Below are 27,121 nucleotides of genomic sequence, written 5' to 3'. Positions count from 1 at the left end.
TATATACATAAATACATATATATACATATATATATATATAAACCATCTTATCATACACACATTAATTATAATAATACATGTAGCTACAATTAATTATCTTACTATACACACATTCAACGTGAGTCCAGTCTTTACTATGACATCACTGAGTTAACTGATGTGACAAGTTTTACTTTTAAATCTGGTTACTATCAAATCTGTAACAATCGCCATGTCGTCGCAGACAAGACGAAGATATGTTCACATACCGTCATAAACAGGGTATGCAGTTTAAACTTCCCCGATCAGTGTGGAACTACGTGCCCATAAAACTTATCAATGTTCTGCGACGATTTACGGTGTCCTACGGATTTGATGGGAACCGGGATTTACTGATAATACCAAAATCTGTGTTCAGGAGGCGGAGCGCTCGTGAGAAATTTGACTAGTACCACCGTCTTCTATCATGTCACATGCATTTAACGTTTGGCGCCAAAACCAGTCTTATCGAGCGACCACGATCCTGAAAATGCCCCAGTGCTATTATTATTAATTTTATGCCTGTCTGGTATGTCTCCAACACTACTTAAGAATTCTCTGCGACGAGCCTGTAAATAGCTCATTACGCCTGTAAATAGATAATCGCTGAGCAGCAAAGACTGTTTATCATTATTGAGCAATCATTTTGTCATGATTTTCTCAAGCATTCTAAAACACGCATTTCTACTAATTTCAAGAACTTTGGAGCGAAGCATTTAAGTATATTACAGCCGACATTTAAACCTTGTAATATGGATTGTTTGGTGTGCCAGTAATTGTTTTCAAACAACTTCAAAATCAGAAAATATTCAGCAAAAGTCTAATTTGATGTGAACCTTCCTGACATGAGATTTACGCCATGCACCAAATCAATGTAAAGCGAGTGTAGTTTGCTTTTTCTAATAACATTATGCTGCCCATAATAGCCAAATTGACTTCATAACGTAGACTAGGAGGTGGGTCCAATAATGGTAACTATTAACATGTATTCAGGTTGTAAAACACTGTTGTAATGAAGGGAAATCAGTGCTGAGGCGGATCTAGAGGAGGGGGAGCCATATGCCCGGTCCCCCTAAATTTTGCGACAGTTATAATTTTATTATATATTAATTTTATTATTTTTGGACCACCCTCCAAACGTCCCTTATTATGACCCCCCCCCCCCCCCCTCCAAAACTCTCTCAAAGTTTCCTTGGCATTCCGCCTCATGTCATTGCCCCCACCCCTAAATATATTTTCTGGGTCCGCCAGTGTATGTTGTCTGTCAGTGTAAGCTGTATTCTTGGATATAGAGATTGTAGGTGCCCATAGGAAGGGGCACGAGGGAGTTTTTGCTTCCCCACCCCTTTAATTTTAGTCTGCTTGTTGGTTCTACTAGTATAACAGCTAATCTCTTGTACAGTGTTTGCCTCTAGCTGCTCTCCTAAACATATTTCTGACGGCGCCCATGATTGTGGAAAAGATGTCTCATTGTGATGTTTAATAGTTGTTGTTTTTTCTTGAGAGTACTAGTAAATATTTGTTGGTTTAGCTCTTTTGGATATAGGCACGTTAATAAAGTTTCTTAATCCTAAATATTTGCTATTCCTGTTTTTATATTGCATATATACCTTTATTAATATATTTATTTGATATAAACAAAACTAGGTTTACGGTTGGTGTGGCTCTTTTTGGTGTGTGTATGTGGGAGGGGGGGGGGGGAGAGACAAAACAAATTATTGCGCCATTATTAAATCAAGTTAACATATTTTGTCTACTTAAGTTTTATTAATATATTTTAAACTAGATAACATTCTTGCATGCTATTCAAATTTCTTTTATTAACTTTCTCTACATATTTTACAATAATGTTGCTTATCTCAGTTGATAATCCAGTTGATAGGTATAGAATGTAGGTTTTCGCCAATAAAGGTTTCTTTTCTTTGATCCTCGAAGGCGTATGTGCAGGTGAGTTTCTAGGAATGCCGTGGCTTTGTGTCTTTATTGTGCTTATTTGACTACTCGCCTCCATGGGCATATATACTACTCAAAAGAATTTAAGGGTCAAAAATTTATAACCAAATAAGTTTCAGAGTGTATTAGATTGATGATGTAAACTACACCAAATTTTTTATTTATTGTTCCATATTTACAAAAAACCACAAATAAACGTCACTGTATACAAGGAAGTCACATGACATGCTGTCAAAGTTGAAGGTTGTCAAACATGGATTTTACACATTAGAACATTCGTTTAATAGTGTGTGAATCCACCCCTGGCGCGAATACACTCGACACATCGTTGCCTCATGCTGTTGATCAGACGTCTGAAGAACTCTTGGGGAATGGCCTGCCACTCTGCCATAAGAAGTTGACCCAGATCATGAAGGTTGGCGGGAGGGGCATGGTTATCCCGAACTCTCCTGCCTAATTCGTCCCAGGCGTGCTCTATTGGGGCCAAGTCAGGCGAATATGCTGGCCAATCCATCCTGGCGATACCTTGTTGTCTGAGAAAGTCCGTTACCACCCTGGCGCGGTGGGGTCTGGCATTGTCATCCTGCAGAACTGCCCCGCCGCCAATCTGCTGAAGGCCTGGGAGAACCAACGGCCGGATAATCTCATTCAGATAGCGGATTCCATTCAGATTGCCATCCACCACATAGAGGGGGTTCCTGTGGTGGATAGAGATGCCGCCCTACACCATGACGCTGCCACCACCGAACCGGTGACGTTGTCTAACGTTAACATCAGCGAAGCGCTCCCCAGGACGTCTGTAGACACGAACCCGACCGTCGTTGAACTGGAGACTAAACCTGGACTCATCAGTGAACATCACTCGACCCCACTGAACACGTTGCCACCGCAGATGAAGCGTGCACCAGTGACGTCTGGCCGTTCTGTGACGTGGTAGGAGTGGTGGTCGAAAAGCCTGGCGACGGCAGCGTAGATTATTGGCTCTCAGACGATTGCGTATGGTTTGATCAGACACTCGAGTTCCAGTCGCAGTCCGCAGATTGTCACGTAATCAGCGTGCAGTGGTTGTGCGTTGACGTAGAGCCATATTGGTGATGTAGCGGTCCTCTCTATTTGTAGTGCTTCGGGGTCTTCCCGAACGTGGACGATTTCGAACAGAATTCGTTGCTTGGTACCGTTGCCACAGTCGGCCAACGACACTCTGACTGACACCAAGTCTCAGAGCAACATTTCTTTGCGTATTGCCATCCTGAAGCCAAGCAATGGCCCTTCCTCGATCTTCGATAGTCAGTTGAAGTCGTACCATTATCGAATTTGGAGTGTGCACCGTACACGAACGCAAGCTCCAATTATACGGAAATTCAGCATTGGGAACATGGAATACACGTGAAAAGCGTGCAAATGAAGCGCTTTTTGAAAAAGCAAGTTATGGGCACTTAGCAGACCTTTCGCTTTCGCCCTAATTTACGTGCAAATGTAAGCATGTTTTCGCTATTAGAACTAGTCGACAGTGTCAATGACAGTGGATTTTAATTCATTTATGGGTTGCTTAGACCCACTTTCGTCAAAATGGAACAATACCATGCGTGACATTATGGTCTAGCTAATATAATTGACATTCAGAAAATAATGTCGAAAATATCGTCTGACCCTTAAATTCTTTTGAGTAGTAAAGGAAACCAAGAGATAACACCTCTTTTCCACTCTAGTCACCAGATCGTAATACGATCAAACACCGGGTTTTTGCTGAACTATTAAGATCGTAGCAATAGACTATTCCATCTCAAAAATATAAGCATTGAAATTATTGTCTACGTATGTATTCGAAGGTTGTTTGTAAAATCAGAGGGTTGCCAGTATGCTCTGTTAATTCACATCCTCGTGATACGATTTGAAAACGTTAAATTGTGGAGTGTCGGGCGAATTTGAAGGTGATTATAATACACTCAGTAATAAATTTTGCAAAATGGGTTTGGAACTAAATCTATTCAAAGCAAGAAAGTAAAGTTTAAAACAGAAACACCACACTGTGTTGTACGAGGATCGCGTACCGTTAAAAATCCGAGAAACCTTGATGTAGAAAACTATGAAATGTCTTGGTTTCCTCTTTCTTATTTAACTTACATATTTTTGCACCGCATCTGGAATTATTAATTAATAAATGAATATTAATTAATCTTGAATTTTTACAAAATGACTATTACAAAGAATCTCTGTGTGTTGGGGCGGTAAGGGGAGTGGGAGTGTACTTATAGTTCTACGACGTTTCTATCAACAGCTTTAATAATGTTTACGTTGTTTTTATTCCTCGTATTTCACTTTTTTTGATGAGTTTCTTGAATATTCTGCAGTTTTAATTTTGATATTTCATATAACAAGAGGGACGTTTCATTAAAATATCAAGGGAAAAATCTCATTTTAAATAATAAAACGTATATATTTTCCACGCATAGGGCGGGGTGGGGGTTAATTCATTAGTAGACATCTCGCGTGAGGTACGATTGGATATTATGAAATTTTAATTTTGATATTTCATATAACAAGAGGGACGTTTCATAAAAATATCAAGGGAAAAATCTCATTTTAAATGATAAAACGTATATATTTTCCACGCATAGGACGGGGTGGGGGTTAATTCATTAGCAGACATCTCGAGTAAGATACGATAAACTTAACCAACCCCCTTGATGGACCAGTTAGGTTGTTTCTTTTTGCAACCGCTGTGCTACGACTGTCATATTAACTGACATATTAGGTGGCCGGAGAAAGGAAAATTCACGTAATAAACGATGTATGTTGGTAACTGCAGGGAGTAAGCTACGAGAAGCATCCAGTTTTTCTTTAATAAAATGGACCATGATGTGTCATATTTATAATTTTAGACAATTTATGGCCGTTGTTTATTAAAATGCGTTGGGATACCGTGAGACAAACGTTCCCTTTATTGTCCTTCCTTCGAAAACATAAGCATGTCGATATGCAAAACCAACGTTTTATAGCATCTAGCGAATAAAGCCGATTTTTTCAATCGAAATTATTTCAATCGATTTCCTTTTTGTTTCCAACCTGACGGAAACAAACTAGCTATGTAGATACCATCACAGTACGTGTTTACCGTCAGCATGGTATTGCGTCACACTACATGGCTTGCTTGTGTTATTCTGACGACCTTGTGGTATTGCATAAAGCATATTGCCTGCATTTTAAAATTTTATTTTCAACTCTTCAGCATTTTGTCTTGTCTATTTTTACATCCAGCCAAAAGGGTATTGATAAGGATTAAAATTCTAAAAACGTATAGTGAAGTTTTAATAACGAAATCACCTCTCCATATGTATGGATATAGATCAGTAGTGAATCGCTCTTTTGGGACGCGCTAGGCACTTAGGTCGATTCCCTTCAATGGGCAAGTTGGTTTTCCCATTTCAACCAATGCTCAATAATTGATATGTCACATTTCGTGGTTTATAATACGCTGTGTGACAAAAAAAAACAACATGAACATAGTTTCAGTGATGGCAGCAGGTCCCTTCCTCTCTCTCTCTCTCTCTCTCTCTCTCTCTCTCCTCTCTCTCTCTCTCTCTCTCTCTCTCTCTCTCTCTCAAACCCAAACTGACTCAAATTCTGTGTTGTCGTTTTTGTTTTGTTTTGTTTTTTGTTTGTTTTTCTTTAACGAAAGAAACGAAACAAAAAGCAAAGTAGTAACTGTGTACTTTAACCTAATTAAAAATGAACGGAATTTGAAGGTTTTCATTGTTGATGACAGATGAATGTCTCAAGTCTATAAATGTCGCCCAAATATTTTCCGAAAACAGAAATCTCCTTGCAATGGAATCTACCTATGTCGGACATTGTGCATCTTGAATGTGTATTGTTTTTAAATTACATTGTATGTTACTTCTTCTCGAAATTCATATTTTTATATTCTACATTTTTATATTTTTCTCAAATGTTGCATTTTGATTGACCTTTTTGCAAACTTGTTCCTTCAAATTAAAAAGGGTCTTTAATATTCGTGTGATTTTCTTTATCATATATCTATACTGGTCTGTCCAATATTTCTGCTGTACAACGAGTTTGCTTTTTCCTCTCTAATACAGTTTTATCGAATATTTTTTCTTCAAAATGTGTGCAAAAAACGATGCTATATTCTGTGAACAGATTTTTTAATTTAATAAAATATTCCCTCTGTTATTACATCCTAGAAATATACTTACGTGATATAACGCCATATATACGAGGTATTATATCGATGGATATGCTGTAATATATATATATATATTGTAGTCATGTTAGTCACTCAGGATCATTGCATTCAACAGTATCTGCTATCTTGCAATAGCCCTCGAATATCTATAACTAAAATTTTGGTTTCACTTTACGGTAAGCTTTAATTTACGAAAAAAAATTTTATTGTGACCTTAGTATACCATTGTCTTGGAATGTCTTCTTAAATGACGTTTTGACTTAATAAAGGAATATAATTACGTCTTGAGCATGAAAACTGTATTGTAAAACAGAACATTATATATAACCTTCTCTGTTTTTACCGCTTGTTGGTCGTCTGAAAATAAGTGATCATAAGATTTACTTCTAACAACAAACTGACGTGTATCTCTGGTCTAAACATATCCAGTTCTATTCCGGAGCACCTGTGTATGAACTAACAAATGTTTGTCTTCTTTTTCCAGGCCATGGAAGAACTACGAAAGTTTATGTACGTGAAGAGTATCATCAGCAAAAATCGACAAAAACTAATGCGGAATCTTAGGGTAAGACATTGCATACGTAATAAACTTGCTGAAAGTTTGTAAATATTAAATGTCACGTAAGCATTATTAATTATTGTTGAGAGAAATTTCAGGATTTTAAAGATGTTTTTAGTACAAGTAATCTTAATCGGTAATTTTGTTTATTCTGCAGTATCTATTTCAAAACCAATACTATTTTGACATTAAAATCGTGAATATTTCTGAAAAAAAGTAAATACAATAAGGAATCACCCTGTCTATATCCTCGTTCTAACGGAAAATGCACACTACACTTATTTGATTATTTATTTTGATTATTTATACAGTATCGGTTTTAATTGATGTTTCAAAATTAAAGATTTAATTGTTCAAATCAAAATGTGATTAGCACATTTTACTGTTTCTTTCTCTCTCTCTCTCTCTCTCTCTCTCTCTCTCTCTCTCTCTCTCTCTCTCTCTCTCTCTCTCTCTCTCTCTCTCTCTCTCTCTCTCTCTCTCTCTCTATATATATATATATATATATATATTCATTAAAAATAATCATTGAAATCAAACTTTCCATGTACACATATTATTAAATACCTTTTATTGTCTTTAATTTAAACTGTTGATGGTTCGTTATTTCCCGAAGTGAACTGAAAAAGACTAACAGTAGTTTGTTCTCTGTGAAGTATTTTATAAACTAAAGGAATGAATGAATGAATGAATGAATGATTTAATGAATGAATGAATGAATGAATTAATTAATTAATGTTTTAATGTTTAGCGATACCCCAGTACGGAAAATACATCGGCTATTGGGTGGCAAACTATGGTAAATGCTAAAATTAAATGATGAACCACATTAATATAAAAATTAAATTTACATTAAAACTCAGTATAAAGAACTCTGCAAAAATACAAGTAAGTAAAATTAAAATTTAGAAGGAAAGTCACGAAGAAATTGTAATAAAGGTTCTGGATGGACTACAATTCGATAACATACATATATAATATACCGTATAGCATTGTCAACTATATGGACGCAGGCCTCAGATAATTGAAAATCTGCGTGACCCATTTATCGGTTACGTGGAAATAAATCCATGTAACCCATTTCATTGGTGCTCGAAAGTTTGCGCGGACAAAAAAATAGGTTACGCAAAATTAGATTTGCGCGAACGAAACGACCGTTCTCGCAATTTCCAGAGCCCTGTGGACGTTGTAAAAGAGCTGTGCTTGTAAACTGGGGTTTTTTCAGGTCATCGATCTGTTGGTGAAGATTCTCAAGTGCCCGCTGAACGCGGTGATGGACGAGGTCAACCTGGTGCAGATCTTCAAGGAGGCCTACGACATCCTGTACACCTACATGATCGGAAAGAGCCGCAAAAACGCGCTCTACTTCGCCAAGTACATCGAGTTCTTCCAGACACAGTTCACACAGAAGGTAGAGTTTATAAATTGCTGAATTCTAATAAAAGCATTGGCTTAGCTAGGATTTTATGCAGGAATACCATCTTCTCTGTTTGTGAGTTGTGTTATCGGGCGATCGAAAAATATAAAAGGTGTTTGGGGGTGGGTGGGGGAAAGAAGTGTGATTTGGGACCACGATCCCCATGGTTGCACCAGTGAATACCAAACTGTTAAAATGTCTTTCAAATGTAATGTTTGACGGTGCGTGTTCTCAATCTCTAATGACGTCACACGCATACAGTTTGTATGGCGTTGTCGTGACATGAGTGTCTCAGACACTATTAGAGTCTCGAGTCTAGACTCTAATTTTTATAAGCACTAGGTCAGATGGCCGAGCGGTTAGGGTCTCGGATTGTCAAATGCTATGTGTGTCTGTGCGGGAGGTTCGATTTCTGCCAACGGGTTTTTTTAAAATTGTAAATAGAAGAGCCATACGTAGCCTAAACTAAATGGGGTGGCAGTACTAACATTAAGGCACTCTAATAGAGAATCACCGGCCTCGGTGGCGTCGTGGCAGGCCATCGGTCTACAGGCTGGTAGGTACTGGGTTCGGATCCCAGTCGAGGCATGGGATTTTTAATCCAGATACCGACTCCAAACCCTGAGTGAGTGCTCCGCAAGGCTCAATGGGTAGGTGTAAACCACTTACACCGACCAGTGATCCATAACTGGTTGAACAAAGGCCATGGTTTGTGCTATCCTGCCTGTGGGAAGCGCAAATAAAAGATCCCTTGCTGCTAATCGGAAGAGTAACCCATGTAGTGGCGACAGCGGGTTTCCTCTCAAAATCTGTGTGGTCCTTAACCATATGTCTGACGCCATATAACCGTAAATAAAATGTGTTGAGTGCGTCGTTAAATAAAACATTTCTTTCTTTCTTTCTAATAGAGAATCTTCTTCAGGTTGATATACTGGGCATTTCTAAACTAAAAAGAGCCATATTTGATAGTTTCCTGGGTGTACATCATCCGCTAGACATGACTCTTAATAGAAAAATAGATTATACAGCACTATAACTGTACAGTTGTATCTTGGTACAGTTCTTTTAATGGTCGTTTGGAAATAGAGTCTCCACGAGTACTCGAGTACCCGTGCAAGGAAGAGCACTCTCATTTAATTATATTTTGTAGGTCATTTTACAACATGCTTGCCGCCGGTTACATTATAGAGCTATGAGACATGAAGGGACAACAAACATCGAACGTGTGGAATGCAATACAATGGCAGGATTTGGCATCCATGTTCAGCGCTGGAATCAAGATGCATAATGCTATTTTACTTTATTACTTAAGTCTCATTATCAACTAGTGTGAGTGTCGGGCACTCGGTTCCGAGTCGAGTTTGACCCTCGAGTACTCAAGTCCAATATGTTGGACTCGTGAAGGCACTATTTGGAGAGATGTAGGTCAGTGGTAGACTGATAGTCTCAAGTACCATGGATCGTAGGAACGATTCCATCAGTAATTTCAATTCTATTTATTTACCCGTCCCAACTACTTCTCTTCCTGTGTCTTCCTTTTTTTCATTTCAATTTTTATAGACGATGACCTTTTCGAAAGGTGTTCTTGTAATGAACAGTGGAATTGTTTTCAGTATTTATTTTTTCTTTCTTGTTAGGGCGGGATTGGTCTGAATGTGGCACAGATGATCGTGGAACTGATTCGTGACAAGAGAAAGATTGTGGACAGAATCACCCACGAACAGATTGACGAGTTTGTGGCTCTACTGCATAAAACGCAGGTGATAATACAAGTAGAAAATTAACTCTACCGGCTTCAGTGGTTTTAGTGGCTATTATACTTAATATAATTAAAATAATTACCGAAAATGTTCTTATTTGATTATATAATTTACATTTCTTCCTACTGCCTCCATAAGAAAGTTATTGCTATAAACAAATATTTGGTTTGTCTTTCATCGAGGAGCAGTATAGAATTGAATAAAGCTGTATCTCAACCAGATGCGAGCGACGCGAGCGATGCGAGCGATTATTTTAGAAATCATTGATTTCCATTGCCCCATCCTAACTGCACGCGAGCGACGCAACAGATTTATATGTTGCGTCGCACGCCTTCGGTTAGGATACGGCAATTGAAAGCAATGATTTCTAAATAATCGCTCGCATCGCTCGCGGCCGGTTAGGATACAGCTTAAAGCTGTATCCTAACCAGATTCGAGCGACACGAGCAGTCTGAGCGATTATTTTAGAAATCATTGTTTTCAATTGCCACATCCTAACAGAACGCGTGCGACGCAATATAATTATTTGTCGTGCTGTACGCGTGCGGTTAGAATACGGCGATTGAAGTCGATGATTTCTAAAATCATCGCTCGCGTCGTTCGCATCTGGTTAGGATACAACTCAAGACAGCTTATATTTCACGTTATTTTAGCTTTCACATAATATTAAAATATTCAGTAAAATGTAAATATTATTTTAAAATCGAAAGCCTTTCTTTTGGGAAAATTCGCTCATGATTACGTTATCGTTCCAATGGGGGCCAATTTTTACTTTTTACAACATTAATGTCTGCGAGAAAACTCCAGCTGTTGATTGTGAAAGAATGTGTTAACGAACTGAACTTTGTACAAATTGTTGTGGTGTTTTTGTCAGAACTACAGATTCTTGGATCTTCTACATGTCCTGTGCGTTTGTGACGACATCGCCATCCCAAACAACCAGTCGTACATTGTGGAGCGATGGTTACAGTGCAAAAAGGTCAGTTTACTATACGAAAAACATGTGCAGTGGAATGCGAAAGAGGTCTATTGGTGCCACTGAGTGGGCAATATAAAATGTATGAAATGTATAAAATCAAGGCTTAAAAAACATTTGTAATACAGTATGCGCAAAACGATAGGTTTCCTTATTATAAATAATTTCCAACCACTTGCTGTTGCAGAGCGAATACAAAAGGTTGACATGAACAGAAATGAGTTCAGACAATATATTGTTATTACGTTAGCCCGAGTACTCTGACGGTAAGAGAGTTAGACGGATATTTGGACAGTTATCAGCGCTCTCTAACGAGCGTTATAACTGTCCAAATGTCCGTCTAGCTCTCGTTTCGTCAGAATACTCGGGCTGTTACTTCTTATCTTTTTCTTTAACTTATTTCCGTGCTTATATCCAATTAAGGTTCAAGTACGCTGCCATGGGCACACACCTCAGCTATCTGGGCTGTTGTTAGTTGGGTTAGTTGTTAGCGGTTAGTGAGATAGAAGAGGGTGTAGTGGTCTTACACCTACCCATTGAGTCGTTAAAACTCGCTCTGGGTGGGAGCCGGTATCGGGCTGCGAGCCCTGTACCTACCAGCTTAACCACGACACCACCTAGACCGGTGGGCTGTTATTATTACGTGTGATCTAGGGCAATATTGATAGAGAGCAATTCGCCGCAAATAGAGTTCGAGTGTCGGTTACCCCTCGTTAAATTCGCTTCTGATTTCATGGTCGTACCCTCCGGGGGGGGGGGGGGGGGGGCAGTTTGCTCTCAGAGAATCTCATTTTTGGGTTGTTATTTTTACTCCAGAAAATAGCATACATATCTCAGGGTTTAATTTGTATAGTGTTTCATTTGTTTATAAAAAGTAGTGCCCCTCTCCCCCCCCCCCCCCCCCCCCCCCCGGATTTTGAACATTCAGAATACCACATTCAAGTGATAGCCCAGTGGTAAAGCGTTTGCTTGGTGCGCGGTCGGTCTGGGATCGATCCCCGTCGGTGGGCCCATTGGGCTATTTCTTGCTCCAGCCAGTGCACCACGACTGGTGTATCAAAGGCCGTGGTATGTGTTATCCTGTCTGTGGGATGGTGCATATAAAATATCCCTTGCTACTAATCGAAAAGAGTAGCCCATGAAGTGGCGACAGCAGGTTTCCTGTCTCAATCTGTGTGGTCCTTAACCATATGTCTGACGCCATATAACCGTAAATGAAATGTGTTGAGTGCGTCGTTAAATAAAACATTTCTTTCTTTCTTTCTTTCTTTTTTACATTCAAGTGACAACTGAATGCACAGATTTACAACTTAAAATTCTTATTTTTCTTGCTTTTCAGGAAGGTGTGTTTCTGACAGCGCGAGGTCAAGATATAAACAGACAGCCCAACATCTTATACCTGTCTACCACGGCTGGCAAATCGTGGGTGGCGCTGCACGAATTCATCGACGTAAGTTATCATCATAATTTTAAATCATTTTAAACACGGATGATTACCAGGGCTGATAAATCCAGAATTGAATATGTCCTAAGTCAAGGATTTCAGAAAGAAAAGTTTAAAGTTTAATAAAAATTCAGGAAAAAATCCAGCAAAGCTATGTTATGTATTTATTCAAATTATATAGATTTGTATCACTCATATAATAACATTACACGTACGTCCGTTCCGACCAGTCGATAAAAAATGCACTAAAAATAAAATAATGTGAAATAGTGGACTACTGTCTATTTGGCAAATATTTGACATAACCAGAATCGGTTATCACTTCAGTCTTTGCAGGCACGGTGGAAGCAAGTAGACATGGGTGAGGGTGGGGGTGGGGGGCTGACTGAGATCGAGGACGCAAGGCGCTCGAGTTTCTAGGGTATTGCAGGGGGGGGGGGGGGGTATGTCTTAAGATTTACTACCAATAATATATTTAATTCAGAATCAGCCCCACCTGCTCCGCCGCGCCTGCTTTGAAATTTAAACTTTTATAATAACGCAAAGAGCAAAATCTTGTACTTGCGTTCGTCTACAATAAATTGTTATCTTCTAAATATTACTTTATTGATCTTGTTTCTGTGGTCTTTGTCCTTGTTCTCTCAAAACACTTTTAGTGATCATCTCTAATGTTAAAAAAAATAGTAAATGCATCATAAATAATGTATATAACATTATATACCTAATCAACTGTTGGAAGACAAAAAAAGAGAAACCTGAATATACTGGTGTATTTTATGCATCTTGAAGCATTCATTTAAACTTAATTTCGTGCTTATATCTCATTAAAGTTCAAGCACGCTGTCCTGGGCACACACACACACACACACAGACAGACACACAGACACACACACACACACACACACACACACACACACACACACACACCACACACCTCAGCTGTCTGGGCTGGCTGTCCAGGACAGTGGGTTAGTTGTTAGTTGTTAGTGGTTAAGTGAAAGAGAAGAGGGTGTAGTGGTCTTACACCTGCCAATTGAGTCGTTCAAGCTCCCTCCAGGTGGGAGCCGGTACCAGGCTGCGAACCCAGTACCTGCCAGTCTTATGTCCACTGGCTTAACAATGACACCACCGAGGCCGGTTATCTTAAAGCATCATAATGTTAATATATATTCGTTCCATACGAGGTGGGGCTGGGTATAGCTCAGTCGGATGAGCGCTCGGCTGAGGTGTTTGCGTCGCAGGATCGAGCCACCTCTGTGGATCCATTCAACTGACTGTGTTGGGGTTTTTTTAGTTCCAACCAGTGCACCACAACTGGTCAAAGGCCGTAGTATGTTGTTACCTGTCTGTGGGAAAGGGCATATAAAAGATACCTTGCTACGAATGGAAAAATGTAGCGGGTTTTCTCTGAGAACTACGAGTCAGAATTACCAAATGTTTGACATCCAATAGCCGATGATTAATTAAACAATGTGCCCTAGTGGTGTCGTTAAACAAAACAAACTTTCTCTTTTTTATTAAAAAGGACTCCTGTGAATACGAGGTACATGTCTCTTGCTCAAATGTATGTATGCAATAATATCGACCTGTCATTGCCGTGAGGACTCTTGGTATACCCGCTGCTACCTCATTTTTGGTACGAATATCCCATGTGGCAGCAGCGGGTTTCCTTTCTTTCTTTATACCGACCAAATTCGAAATAACCATTACACGCCAGGAAACATTTTGTTTTCAAAACCTTGATTAGCGATATTTCTAGTCAATTGAAAATTGATTAGCAACTACTGTTTTATGTTTTAAAATTGTGTAGCGATCTCGGAAACGTGTGTAATGAATGACAAAAGGATACTGAACAAAGTGTTCCCTGGACACGAAATAGCCTTAGTCCAAAATGTACAGAGATGTTGTTAAACACGTATGCCTTTCCTTTCATTTTATATGGACCTCAAAGTTGTGTTACTAATGAACGTTCTGTTGCAGGAAGAGAACCCAATATACGACAAGGACCAACACGAGTTTCTCATCCACCAGCTGGACCTGTACAAAGCGCTGTGTTCTGTAAGTTAAATATTCTTATTTAAACATGTCAGAACAGTTAAAACGAATTGGAAGTCAGAGGCGGATATAGGGCCCGCCCCCACCCCCCTAATTTTTGTGACAGTTATAATTTTATTATATATTAATTTTCATTTCTTCACGATCCCCTCCAAACCTCCCCCAAAGTTCCATTGGCATTCCGCATCATGTCACTGGGTAAATGGATTTTCTGGATCCGCCACTGGAAGTAGTATACTGCCTTGCCGAACCACCTGCTTTGTGGTAACTAATTCTGAAATCTGCTTCGAAGTATCAACATATACTGATAACACTAAATAACGGATCACAAAAATAGTGGCAGCAAGTAGTGATTTCGAACAAAAGCATCAATCCATTGTGTCAGCAGTTGACCGTCTTACTGGCAGTCAGTCGACACTACTGACATTCAGTCCCACGTTAGTACTTCGTATACAAATACAGACATTACTATCCCAGTAGTGAATTAAATTTGGTCTACAAATCCACGTGTTCCATTATTTCTTTCTATTAGTATATTTTTTACAACTGAAAATCCAATTCCCTTACGCTGATGCCTATATCACACAAAACAGATTTACAGTGCTTGAGAAGCAAACAAAACATGAAGACCAGACTCCATTTGTTGATAACAGCAGCGTTCTGTCAAACGTAAGGTCAACAATACACACAGTCCAGTGGCAAGTAACATCTCCAGTGATCGAAAAGATGATATAAATATTCTTATTGCAAATTCACGCACCATTTACGCACCATTGTAAATGCATCGTCATAAAGACTGCAAGTAGTGTGTGTTTGGATAACAAAACAATTGAAGGTGGCATTGATAAGCAATGTAGTGTTGTATATTGTGGATGATGATTTATAAAAAAGAAAAAAAAAGAAAAGAAAAAAAACGAGAAAAAAAAAACATTACAAGCACGGAGGAAGGAAGCAGTCATGGGGGGGGGGGGGGGGCTGACTGAGTTCGAGGGCGTAAAGCTTCTAGGGGGTTCAGGAGTATGCTTCCCCGTAAACTTTTGAAAACTAGATGTCCTGAAATGCATTTCCCTGCATTCTACAAGTAAAATTTATCACTGCCTTAACATTTACTACCAATAATATTTTTGATTCAGAATTATTGGGGAACTAGACTCTGCCCCCCCCCCCCCCCGCCCCCTTATTCGCAGTGCTCGACCAACCCAAAAACCTTATTAAAAAAAGTCACTTCAAACGGGCGCGTTGAGAGGTCACGTGACTCCTGTAACATCCCCCCCACCCCCCACCCCACCCTTGAGATTAAACGGACTATCCTGAGGTTGTCGTCAACTGGGTAGTAAAACCTAGTAAAAGTTCGTATTTTGTCGGCGGATGGGAGTGACAGCTACCCCTCTGCTCTCTCTAGTACTAACTATTGTAAACTAATATACAGATATTCGTGTTAAAAGCGGGGCGGGACGTAACCCAGTGGTAAAGCGCTCGCTCGATGTGTGGTCGGTCTGGGATCGATCCCCGTCAGTGGGCCCATTGGGCTATTTCACATTCCAGCCAGTGCACCACGACTGGCATATCAAAGGCCGTGGTATGTACTACCTTGTCTGTGGGATGGTGCATATAAAAGATCACTTGCTGCTAATCGAAAAGAGTAGCCCATGAAGTGGCGGCAACGGGTTTCCTCTCTCAATATCTGTGTGGTCCTTAACCATATGTCTGACGTCATATAACCGTAAATAACATGTGTTGAGTGTGTCGTTAAATAAAATATTTCCTTCCTTCCTTCGTGTTAAAAGCAAAGCAATTAAAGCGCATTGTAATGTTAATATTTTGTTAATGCTACATTAGACGAAAACATGTTACATTGGATATAAACTCGGGATATAATATTATATAGCCTAGTCCCTTTAACACAACTGCCATTGCGTCTAAGTTGAGATATGTGTGTGTTGGAGTAAATTACGCAAACAAATGCGTGGTCACGCTGATAAATCACGTTGAATAATTTCCTTATTGCTCGCTTGCTGGCGTAGATAATAAATCGACGTATCACTAAACAGGGATTAATTGTATTTCCTAATTACTGTATCAACATTCAATAATTGTAACAGCACACACACACACACACACACACACACACACACACACACACACAGACACACGCACTAGACACACACACACACAGACACACACACGTCGCAATATAATTCAGCAATGGTGTAAATACACATAAACATATTTGTTTGCACACACACACACACACACAGACACACACACAGACACACGCACACAGACACACACACAGACACACACACACGTCGCAATATAATTCAGCAATGGTGTAAATACACATAAACATATTTGTTTGCACCCACACACACACACACACAGACACACACAGACACGCACACACACACACACACACACACACACACACACACACACACAGACACACACACACGTCGCAATATAATTCAGCAATGGTGTAAATACACATAAACATATTTGTTTGCACACACACACACACACACACACACACACACACACAGACACACACAAACACGCACACAGACACACACACACACACACACACGTCGCAATATAATTCAGCAATGGTGTAAATACACATAAACATATTTGTTTGCACGCATATATCCCCATCGTCACGTGCATGAGCATTCAGCAATGATGTAAATATACACAACGACACCACTAGAGCACTTTGATTTATTAAACATCGGCTATTGGATGTAATTTTGACATATAGTCTAAGATAGGAAACCCGCTACATATTTCCTTTAGTAGCAAGGGATATTTCATATGCACCATACAACATACAGGACAGCACATGCCACAGCCTTTGATATACCAGTCGTGGTGCACTGGCTGGAACGAGAAATAGCCCAAATGGGCTCACCGACGAGGATCTATCTCAAACAGACCGCGCATCAAGCCCCCCCCCCCCCCCCCCCCCCCCCCCCCAATAACCGATGAATAATTAATCAATGTGCTGTAGTGGTGTCGTTAAACAAAACAAACTTTAACTTTCATGCCACTGTGTATGTTTATTTATTTCAGGGACGGAATGATTTCGCCATCAACATCATAACAAAAGAGTTGCGGTATCTCACGTGGGAAGAAACATTTCCTTCCTTCGTGTTAAAAGCAAAGCAATTAAAGCGCATTGTAATGTTAATATTTTGTTAATGCTACATTAGACGAAAACATGTTACATTGGATATAAACTCGAGATATAATATTATATAGCCTAGTCCCTTTAACACAACTGTCATTGCGTCTAAGTTGAGTTATGTGTGTGTCGGAGTAAATTACGCAAACAACTGCGTGGTCACGCTGATAAATCACGTTGAATAATTTCCTTATTGCTCGCTTGCTGGCGTAGATAATAAATCGACGTATCACTAAACAGGGATTAATCGTATTTCCTAATTACTGTATCAACATTCAATAATTGTAACAGCACACACACACACATGTAATTTTGGCATATAGTCTCAGATAGGAAACCCGCTACATGTTCCCTTTAGTAGCAAGGGATCTTTCATATGCACGATCCCACAGACAGGACAGCACATACCACAGCCTTTGATATACCAGTCGTGGTGCACTGGCTGGAACGAGAAATAGCTCAATGGGCTCACCGACGAGGATCGATCTCAAACAGACCACGCATCAAGGGAGCGCTTTACCACTGGGCTACGTCCCCTTCCCCATAATTAATTAACCAATGTGCTGTAGTGGTGTCGTTAAACAAAACAAACTTTAACTTTTATGCCACTGTGTATGTTTATTTATTTATTTCAGGGACGGAATGATTTCTCCATCAACATCATAACAAAGGAGTTGCGGTATCTCACGTGGGAAGAAACCTTCCTTTCACTTAGATCCGACATTTTGCCAGATGCCATCAGAGCCAAGTACTGCGATCTCACTACAAGTACGTAGTCAGTAGACGCGCGTGTGCATTTTTTCTTCTTCTTCTTGCTGTTTGTTGTAATTCTTGTTATTCGGGTGTATTGTGAATGCAAGATTTAAGTAAGATTTACCTAACAGACGCGGCAGAACAGGAGGGGCTGGAGGCTCTAGCCCCCCCCCCCCCCCCCCCCCCCCCAATAATTCTGAATAAAAAACCGGCCTCGGTGGTGTAGTGCTTATGCCATCGAACTTGAGGCTGGTAGGTACTGGGTTCGTATCCGACCTGAGGCAATGGGGGATTTTTCATGCCAGTACCGGCTCCAACCCAGAGTGAGTTCCCCGCTAGGTTCAGTAGGTAGGTGTAAGGCCTGATACACCGAGTTTCACCCACTTCACGGGTGCAATTATGGGTGTGTCTCATGAGAGTATGACCCCACATGGGGAATGATTACCCGGCATGCACTGCAAATTCCGTGTACCCCGGGCTGTGGTGATACCGAGATAGCTCAACTGACAGCAAGCGTGGAGCACGGCCCTGTCAAGTAGTCCCATACCGAAATGGAAATACTGCGGCTACACCATTCATCTCATCAACATCCATGTTTGTAATGTCAAAAAAAAAGAAAAGAAAAAAGTCTTTGTCTCTGTGTTTGTGGTGTTTAAAAATATAATAATAAAATAAAATAAAATAAAATAATCATAATCATAATCATAATAAATAATAATAATTCAGAATAAAAAAATATTATTGGTAGTAAATCTTTAAGGCAGACATTAATTTTACTTGTAGAATGCAGAAAATTGCATTTCGAGACATTTAGTTTTCAAAATTTTACGGGTGAGCAAATCCCCGAACCTCCTAGAAACTTTGCTTTGCGCCCTCGATCTCAGTCACCCCCCCCCCCCCCCCCCAATTTCTACCTGTTTCCGCCGTGCCTGTGTTTTTCGTGTGTATTGGTTTCTCTCTGAACGCGAGATTTAAAAACGATTTACCTAATATACTTATATTCCGTTTGCTTCAAAAGGGAACCGATGGACTGGCATATATAACTACGTGTATATATTATATACCAAATACCGGCCTCGGTGGCGTCGTGGCAGGCCATCGGTCTACAGGCTGGTAGGTACTGGGTTCGGATCCCAGTCGAGGCATGGGATTTGTAATCCAGATACCGACTCCAAACCCTGAAGGCCATGGTTTGTGCTATCCTGCCTGTGGGAAGCGCAAATAAAAGATCCCTTGCTGCCTGTCGTAAAAAAAAAGAGTAGCCTATGTGGCGACAGCGGGTTTCCTCTAAAAAATAGTGTCAGAATGACCATATGTTTGACGTCCAATAGCCGATGATAAGATTAAAAATCAATGTGCTCTAGTGGCGTCGTTAAATAAAACAAACTTTACTTTTTATATACCAAATACTGCTAAAACTCGTATACCAAAATATTGTTAAGTTTTTATGTGAGGTTTTCTGTAATTCATTATAGTTTCCAGCTGCCACTGCATCGGTTGACCCCTTTCACTCAACTGGGCAATTATATTATATAATGTATGCGTGTGGGTTGTATCCAGGTTAAACGGTTGTTTGTTTGCTAACGGTTGTCGTAGTTTTGCTGTGGCTGTTGCTGTGTTAAATGCTTTGGTTTAGGTTTCTGTAATTGATGGGGCGGGACGTAGCCCAGTGGTAAAGCGCTCGCTTGATGCGCGATCGGTTTGAGATCGATCCCCGTTGGTGGGCCCATTGGGACATTTCTCGTTCCAGCCAGTGCACCACGACTGGTATATCAAAGGCCGTGGCATGTGCTATCCTGTCTGTGGGATGGTGCATATAAAAGAACCCTTGCTACTAATGGAAAAATATATCGGGTTTCCTCTCTAAGACTATATGTCGAAATTACCAAATGTTTGACATCCAACAGCCGAAGATTAATAAATCAATGTGCTCTAGTGGTGTCTTTAAACAAAACAAAACTTTCAAAACTTTATATTTATCTTTATTTATAGCGGACAAATAAAACGTACATGTTCGACCTCGTGTGTGTGTGTGTGTGTGTGTGTGTGTGTGTGTGTGTGTGTGTGTGTGTGTGTGTGTGTGTGTGTGTGTGTGTGTGTGTGTGTGTGTGTGTCTCTGTGTGTGTGTGTGTGTGTGTGTGTGTGTGTTTGAGCGGGAGGGGGGTGCCGGTCCGGCTCCCCCGGTTCCTACGGGCCTGTATTATAGTGTAAAATCTCCATTCAGTTTTAAAGGCGCAGAGACCCTATCTCAACCCGTGAAAATGGACACTTAAGTCTGTGACGTTGAAACGGTGAAATACCTTTAAAAATAGATTAAAACTCGACTCCATAACAGTTGCTCTCAGACGCACGTGCGTTTTCAAAAATATGAAAATGCATTTTGTGATATTAAAAACACAAGGATGACAAGAAAAAATTCGTAGGTACGGCAATGGATAATTAAAACATTTAAATGTAAGTAATATATGATTTCAGTTATCAAAAACCGGCTCTAACAGTGAAAAAATATATATACCTTAGTGTTTAAAAACTAGGGTCTGTCACTTTAAATTTTCCCGACTAACATCGTGCACGACTCGCGATCAGTTTACCGTAAAACTGGAGAAAATCTGCCAGTGGAAGAACCTAACGCGCAGACCCAACAGCGCCTGATGCGCGGAACCTACAGCGTGCATTACCATGTCCCGTGGATGGATGGCGGAATTGGTGCTTAATTCATTTTCACAATAACAATGTTTCGTGCTACTCTTTCATAATGACTAGTTAATGAAATTGATTCCATCAAGTTGTCAGTTTCATACTGTTTATTATATTGTCCGGCCAGAGATGGCAATGCGTTATTACACCCGCTGCATTAAGTAGGCGCGCACTGCCATATCGTGCAATCGAGCCGCTAATGGCAAGGGTCTGACAAGGAGAAAAATTGAAAATTATGATCAAGCTCATTTGGTTACACTTTATATGATACCCTTTAGTCTTACATTAAATAAATTCAATATATTATTTGACGTATCTTTAATAATAATAATATATATATGTCTAAGAACTTTTTATTGACAACATACAGTATTTTGTACATATCACAAAGTGTTTTGACAAACATATATCTACTTTCTAAAGCCTTTAATCAAATAACGTAATAGTAATTGAAAAAATTAATTAGTTAAAAAGGCCACTTAATTTAATTTACGGAATTGGTGATACATTAATACAGTCCCGTAGGAACGATATGAAAGAGAGAGGGGAACACAATCTCTAGTGGTGTGTGGAGTGAGTGGGCGGGGGGCAGGGGGAAGGGGCACAAACACAGCCATCTGTTCCTTGGTTTCTACGGGCCTGTATAAATAAAGTTAAAGTTTGTTTTGTTTAACGACACAACTAGAGCACGTTGGTTAATTATTCATCGGCTGTTGGATGTCAAACATTTGATAATTCTGACTCGTAGTCATCAGAGAAAACCCCAGCTAAATTTTTTCCATTAGCAGCAAGTAATCTTTTATATACAGTTTCCCACAGACAGGAAAGCACATATCACGGTCTTTGATCACTTGAGGTGCATTGTTTGGAACGGAAAAAACACAGTCATAAATTGACAAAATGTAAGCCGCTAATATTAACCTGTTGTAAAATCTATTATTCTCTGTCACGGGGATCCTATAATACCCGTAACTGAATAAAACACGATTATCCAAATATCTCTTCTAACTGTATATCTATTAGATCTCTCTGTATCGGGCAGTCCAATACCCGAGTGGATCGGCTCTAGGTAATCAGAGATACGATCTTATATAAAGTATATCTATTATAGCACGTTTAGTTCACTAGAAAACACAACAAAACACAATACACTTTGGAATCTGTATTAACCCTACGCTGACAAATGTATTTGCCGCAGTTAATTACTTACAACAACAATAATAATAATAACAACCCGTAACTAATCACTTAATTAGTTAATCACTAGGTGTCCAGTTTACACAATATTCTAATCACTTCACCGTGATACAACACACACACGTGTGATAATTGAGAAACGCTTCCAGGGGAACTTAATTAATAAAGGAATTACAACTCTATTCCTAACTGGTCAATTTTTAATTAACCCTTAACTACTCATTCAGTAACCTTGTAATACAGAATTAATACTGGTACCTATCACAATAAAGACAATAACATTCAGTTTACCTAGGTCCTCTAGGATGACCGGCTTTATATATTTAGAACAGTGAAGCCTACAGTTTATTTCGTCAGATTACCGGAAACACTGTCTAAATAATATTGGTATAATACAATATTAAAATATTTAAAGTCACATCAATCACATCAAGGTTATACAACAGAGCAGAAAAATATATTTACCACGTCCGGACTGAACTTATATAGATCGTTCAGTGGACGACGTCCGTTTCCCCTGGATACTTCCATTGTTTCTCCTCGATATATCTAAAATCCTAGCTATTTATTATAAACCGAATATCGCCTGGGGGCGGTACTCCCCCTATCATGGGATATCTCCACAGCGACCAAGACCAATATTTTCTTAGATGACCAGACTTACTGTCGCCATTCCGCTAGGAATACAAGGTCGTAAAACAGAACTCGCGGAGGTATTACGTAACCACTGGCCACATGGCCTCCACACCTGGTCTGGGTGTGTATTGGGAACAGCTCGAATACCGTCGCGCGGGGGTATTACGTAACCCAGCCGCACACGGCCCTGTAAAACAATTAACAACGCCACAGGCGAAAAGATAAGAGCATGTTCCGTCACACACACCCACCTCAAAAAGGATATTTCCTCTACCCTAGGAATAGGGAAATATACTACATTTAAACAAAACAAAAATGTGCGTTAACTGACGCATCCGGGCATTTATAACACATAGTAATAAGGTGACTACCAGTAATCACACTGAGTCTCTGAGTCCCTGGTATACAATAGTATATATAAAAAAAAACAGAAATCAAGAATGTCAACACATTATCATAACGTTCAACTTCGGGACAGGGCATCAGCGATTACATTGGATGTGCCCTTGATATGTTCAATGGTAATTGGGAATTCCTGCAGAAGAAGACTCCATCTCAAAACTTTCTGGTTGGTGGCTTTCATTCTGTGAATGAAAGTCAGCGGATTATCGTTAGTAAAGACAACCACTTGATGCAACGCCGATTTCACGTAGATCTGAAAATGCTTCAGAGCTTGTACCATGGCCAACGCTTCCTTCTCTATAGTGGAATAGTTCACCTGGTGTTTGTCAAATTTTTGGAGAAGAAACTTACAGGATGGTCCAGTCCATTTTCGTCTTCTTGGAACAGCACAGCTCCAGCTCCCACGTCACTGGCATCCACAGCCAGCTTGAAAGGCATTCGGTAGTCTGGTGCTGCCATCACGGGAGACGAGGAGAGCATCTGCTTAAGACGGTTGAATGACTTCTCGCATTCATCTGACCACTGGAACTTCGTTTCCTTCTTTAACAGCGATGTGATGGGGGCAGCTACCGTCGCAAATTTAGCGCAGAAACGACGATAATAACCGGCCATACCAAGGAACCGGCGAACTTCACGACGGTTGGTCGGTGCAGGATACTGGCTGATGCTTAGTGTCTTGGCCTGCAGAGGGGCAACGCAACCATGTCCGACCGTATGACCTAAGTAGGTCACTGAAGCTTTCACGAATTCACATTTACCCAGGTTCACAGTCAAGTTAGCTTTCTGTAGGCGACTGAATATTTGTTGTAAACCGGTTAAATGTTCATCCCAAGTGTCGGTGGCTAACACCACATCGTCCAGATACACACTGACGTTTTCTAAGTCTGATAACACCTGGTTCATCATCCTTTGAAAGACAGCAGGGGCAGTCTTCAAACCAAACGGCATCACTCGGAATTGGAAGAGGCCGTCAGGTGTGATGATCGCCAGAATGTCCTTAGCTTCCTCCGTTAACGAAATGGCATAAAAACCCTTCAATAGGTCCAGTTTGGTGATGTATCGAGCGTGTCCAACTCGGTCGATGCAATCGTCAAGGCGGGGTAGAGGGTAGGCATCTGCCTTGATGAGTTGATTCACACGACGTAGGTCAGCACACACCCGGAAACTGTTATCTCCCTTTTGAATCAGAATAACAGGTGATGCCCACTGACTGTTTGATGGTTCCAGAATGTTGTGTTCCAACATGTAATCTATCTCCTTTTTCAGTGCCGCACGTTTTACAGGGTTTATCCGATAGGCATGCTGTCGAATCGGTGTAGCGTTGGGTTCCAAGCGCACATCCTGGATTAAGGTATTGGTAACTGTTGGAAAGTCCTGACAAATGGAAACATTGTCTTGTATCAGCGTAGTCAACTTTGCTCGCTGGGGGCTGTCAAGGTGCTGTAGATAAGAACTCAAGTCTGCTAGAATCTGGCTGTTGGTTAACTTGATCTCTGCAGTCTTGACGTCATCACAGGAAACTGAGTGATTCTCAATTTGGACAGGTAACACTGGAACTATCGGCAGTCTGTCAAAATAACCTTTTAGCAAATTGATGTGACAATACCTACTTTTCCTAACCCTATCAGGAGTGTTTATCACATACCCTGTCTCATTAACCCGTTTGTGCACAACATAGGGACCGAAATACCGGTTCTGTAATGAACCCCGTTTAATGGGAAGGTACAGCAGCACTTTATCCCCTGGTTTAAATTCCCGACTCCTAGCCTTCCTATCAAACACTGATTTTATTTTGCTCTGAGCATAGCTCAGATGCTTCCTAGCTAGTTCGGTCGCCTGCCACAACCTATCTCTAACTCTCCCTACATAAATCAGCAGGTTTTCGGCATTATCCTTGTCTAACCAACTATCTTTTACCAATTTGAGAGGGCCTCGGGCTGAATGCCCATAGACCAACTCAAATGGGGTGAATCCTAGGGATTCTTGCTTAGCATCCCGTGCTGCGAACAACACGAAAGGGATTGACTGGTCCCAGTCAGTACCATTGTCCAAACAATGGCAGCGGAGCATACTTTTCATGCTCTGGTGGAAACGTTCTATTGCGCCCTGGCTCTCACGGTGGAATGCAGCAGAACGAATCTGTCGTATATCTAACATAGACAGTACTTGCTGGATTAACTTGCTCATAAAGTTCGTACCCCGGTCGCTTTGAATTTCACCTGGTAAACCCGTATACGTGAAGTACTTAAGCAGCGCACTAGCTACAACCGACGCAGTAACCTTCCTTAAGGGAATCGCCTCTGGAAAACGCGTAGTTAAGCACATAATTGTTAACAAGAATTGGTTGCCTGAACGCGTTTTCGGTAATGGCCCCACGACATCTATCAACACTTTTGAAAAGGCTTCCCCAACTATGGGAACCTTCTGCAGGGGATAGGGAGGAATTAGCTGATTTGGTTTGCCCACAACCTGACACACATGACATGACATACAATGCTTACTGACATCTGCAAACATTCCCTTCCAATAAAACTCTGAGGCAAGTTTACTATGAGTTTTATTCCGCCCTAAGTGGCCAGCAAACACGTCCTGATGTGCTAACAATAACAATGACGGGCAGTACTTAGAGGGCACCACAATTCTACATCTTGTCACTCATTCCACACTATCAGGCACAACCTTCTCCACACTCTTATTCATTAATACTCCCTTGTCCATATAATAACCTGACATCTGATCCTCCATCTCACCCTCAGTTAACAATGTAGTGCGAGCTGCCAACAAACTTGGATCAGCCCCCTGCTCTAGGATTAACTCTTGTCTATTACAAGGTAAGTCCCCTCTATCAAACAATACTGGTTCATTTCCCCTCTGCGGGAGATCAACCGGTTCCACCACATTTAGTTCCTCAGTTGACTTATCTACCATTTTACTGATAACCTCATCCACTCCAATTTCATGGCTCAAACACGTATCAGACAAATCACAATTTTCCTCTGGGTCTCGTGCTACCCTTCTGGCCATAGCCCTAGTCATTACACACGCAGCATATCTAGTCTCATCAACCTCACACTCTTCTATGGGTAAAGGGCTGTCTTCAATTAACAATTGGTCATATTGCGGCTGACAACACTGACTAGTCAAATCATTACCCAACAAAACTCCTATGTTTCCAAAAGGCAAGCCCTTCACAACCCCCATAATGACTGGTCCCGTCACAAACTTCGAACACAAGAAAACGTTATGTAACCGGACAACCATATTTTCTCCAGTAACCGAGGTTACGGCCAAACTATGTCATCTGAATTCTCTAACCAGCTAGACACTCTGTCGTTATCAGAATGTATCTCGATAGACTGATATGCCTTAGGACACAACTCTTGTTTCACATCACTGACCTACGGGTTTACTTCGTTAACCATTAACTCTCTCGCTAGCGAAGCTGACATCACTAAACCGCCACTTGCGCATTATCGCGTTTCCTTTTAAAACAGTCCCCGACAAGAGATGGTTATCTTTTTACAGTAACTAGCGTGCATTGGTGATAATGCCTATCCTTACTTTGCCCACCAGGTGCATTCCTTGCCTGACTAGACCAACTAGATGACTCTCCCGATAGTTACTTTCCCGGGAAAAACCTGGCTGAAATTTCTTCTTCTCACCCTGTTGTATAGAGCTACCCTGTACTGCCTGAGCTTTGTGTATTAACACGTAATCATCTGCCACTATGCCTGCCTCCTCTATTTTTTTGATATCACGATCCTCTAAATGAATACGTAAGCTAACTGGTAATCCATTTTTAATGTCCTGTAAGATCAACAACTCCCGTAATTCGGTATATGACTCTACCTGATGAGAAACCACCC

At 40.5% G+C, this 27,121-nt stretch overlaps 1 protein-coding gene across 1 annotated transcript in view; it reads left to right on the top strand.

The window, feature by feature from the left end:
- Window positions 1-27,121, top strand: part of LOC121388286 (inositol 1,4,5-trisphosphate receptor type 3-like) — a 133,059-nt gene that overhangs the window by 10,645 nt on the left and 95,293 nt on the right. The window contains exons 6-12 of the mRNA XM_041519565.1: window positions 6,663-6,743; window positions 7,963-8,148; window positions 9,792-9,914; window positions 10,789-10,893; window positions 12,230-12,340; window positions 14,315-14,392; window positions 18,206-18,338. Of these exons, the coding sequence (XP_041375499.1) occupies window positions 6,663-6,743; window positions 7,963-8,148; window positions 9,792-9,914; window positions 10,789-10,893; window positions 12,230-12,340; window positions 14,315-14,392; window positions 18,206-18,338 (817 nt within the window). The remainder of the gene's footprint in view (window positions 1-6,662; window positions 6,744-7,962; window positions 8,149-9,791; window positions 9,915-10,788; window positions 10,894-12,229; window positions 12,341-14,314; window positions 14,393-18,205; window positions 18,339-27,121) is intronic.

This window comes from Gigantopelta aegis, chromosome 14 (genome assembly GCF_016097555.1).
Source record: "Gigantopelta aegis isolate Gae_Host chromosome 14, Gae_host_genome, whole genome shotgun sequence".
Lineage (NCBI taxonomy): Eukaryota > Metazoa > Mollusca > Gastropoda > Neomphalida > Peltospiridae > Gigantopelta > Gigantopelta aegis.
Note: the sequence above shows the minus strand (reverse complement) of the source record. Positions and strands in the feature narration are given on the sequence as shown.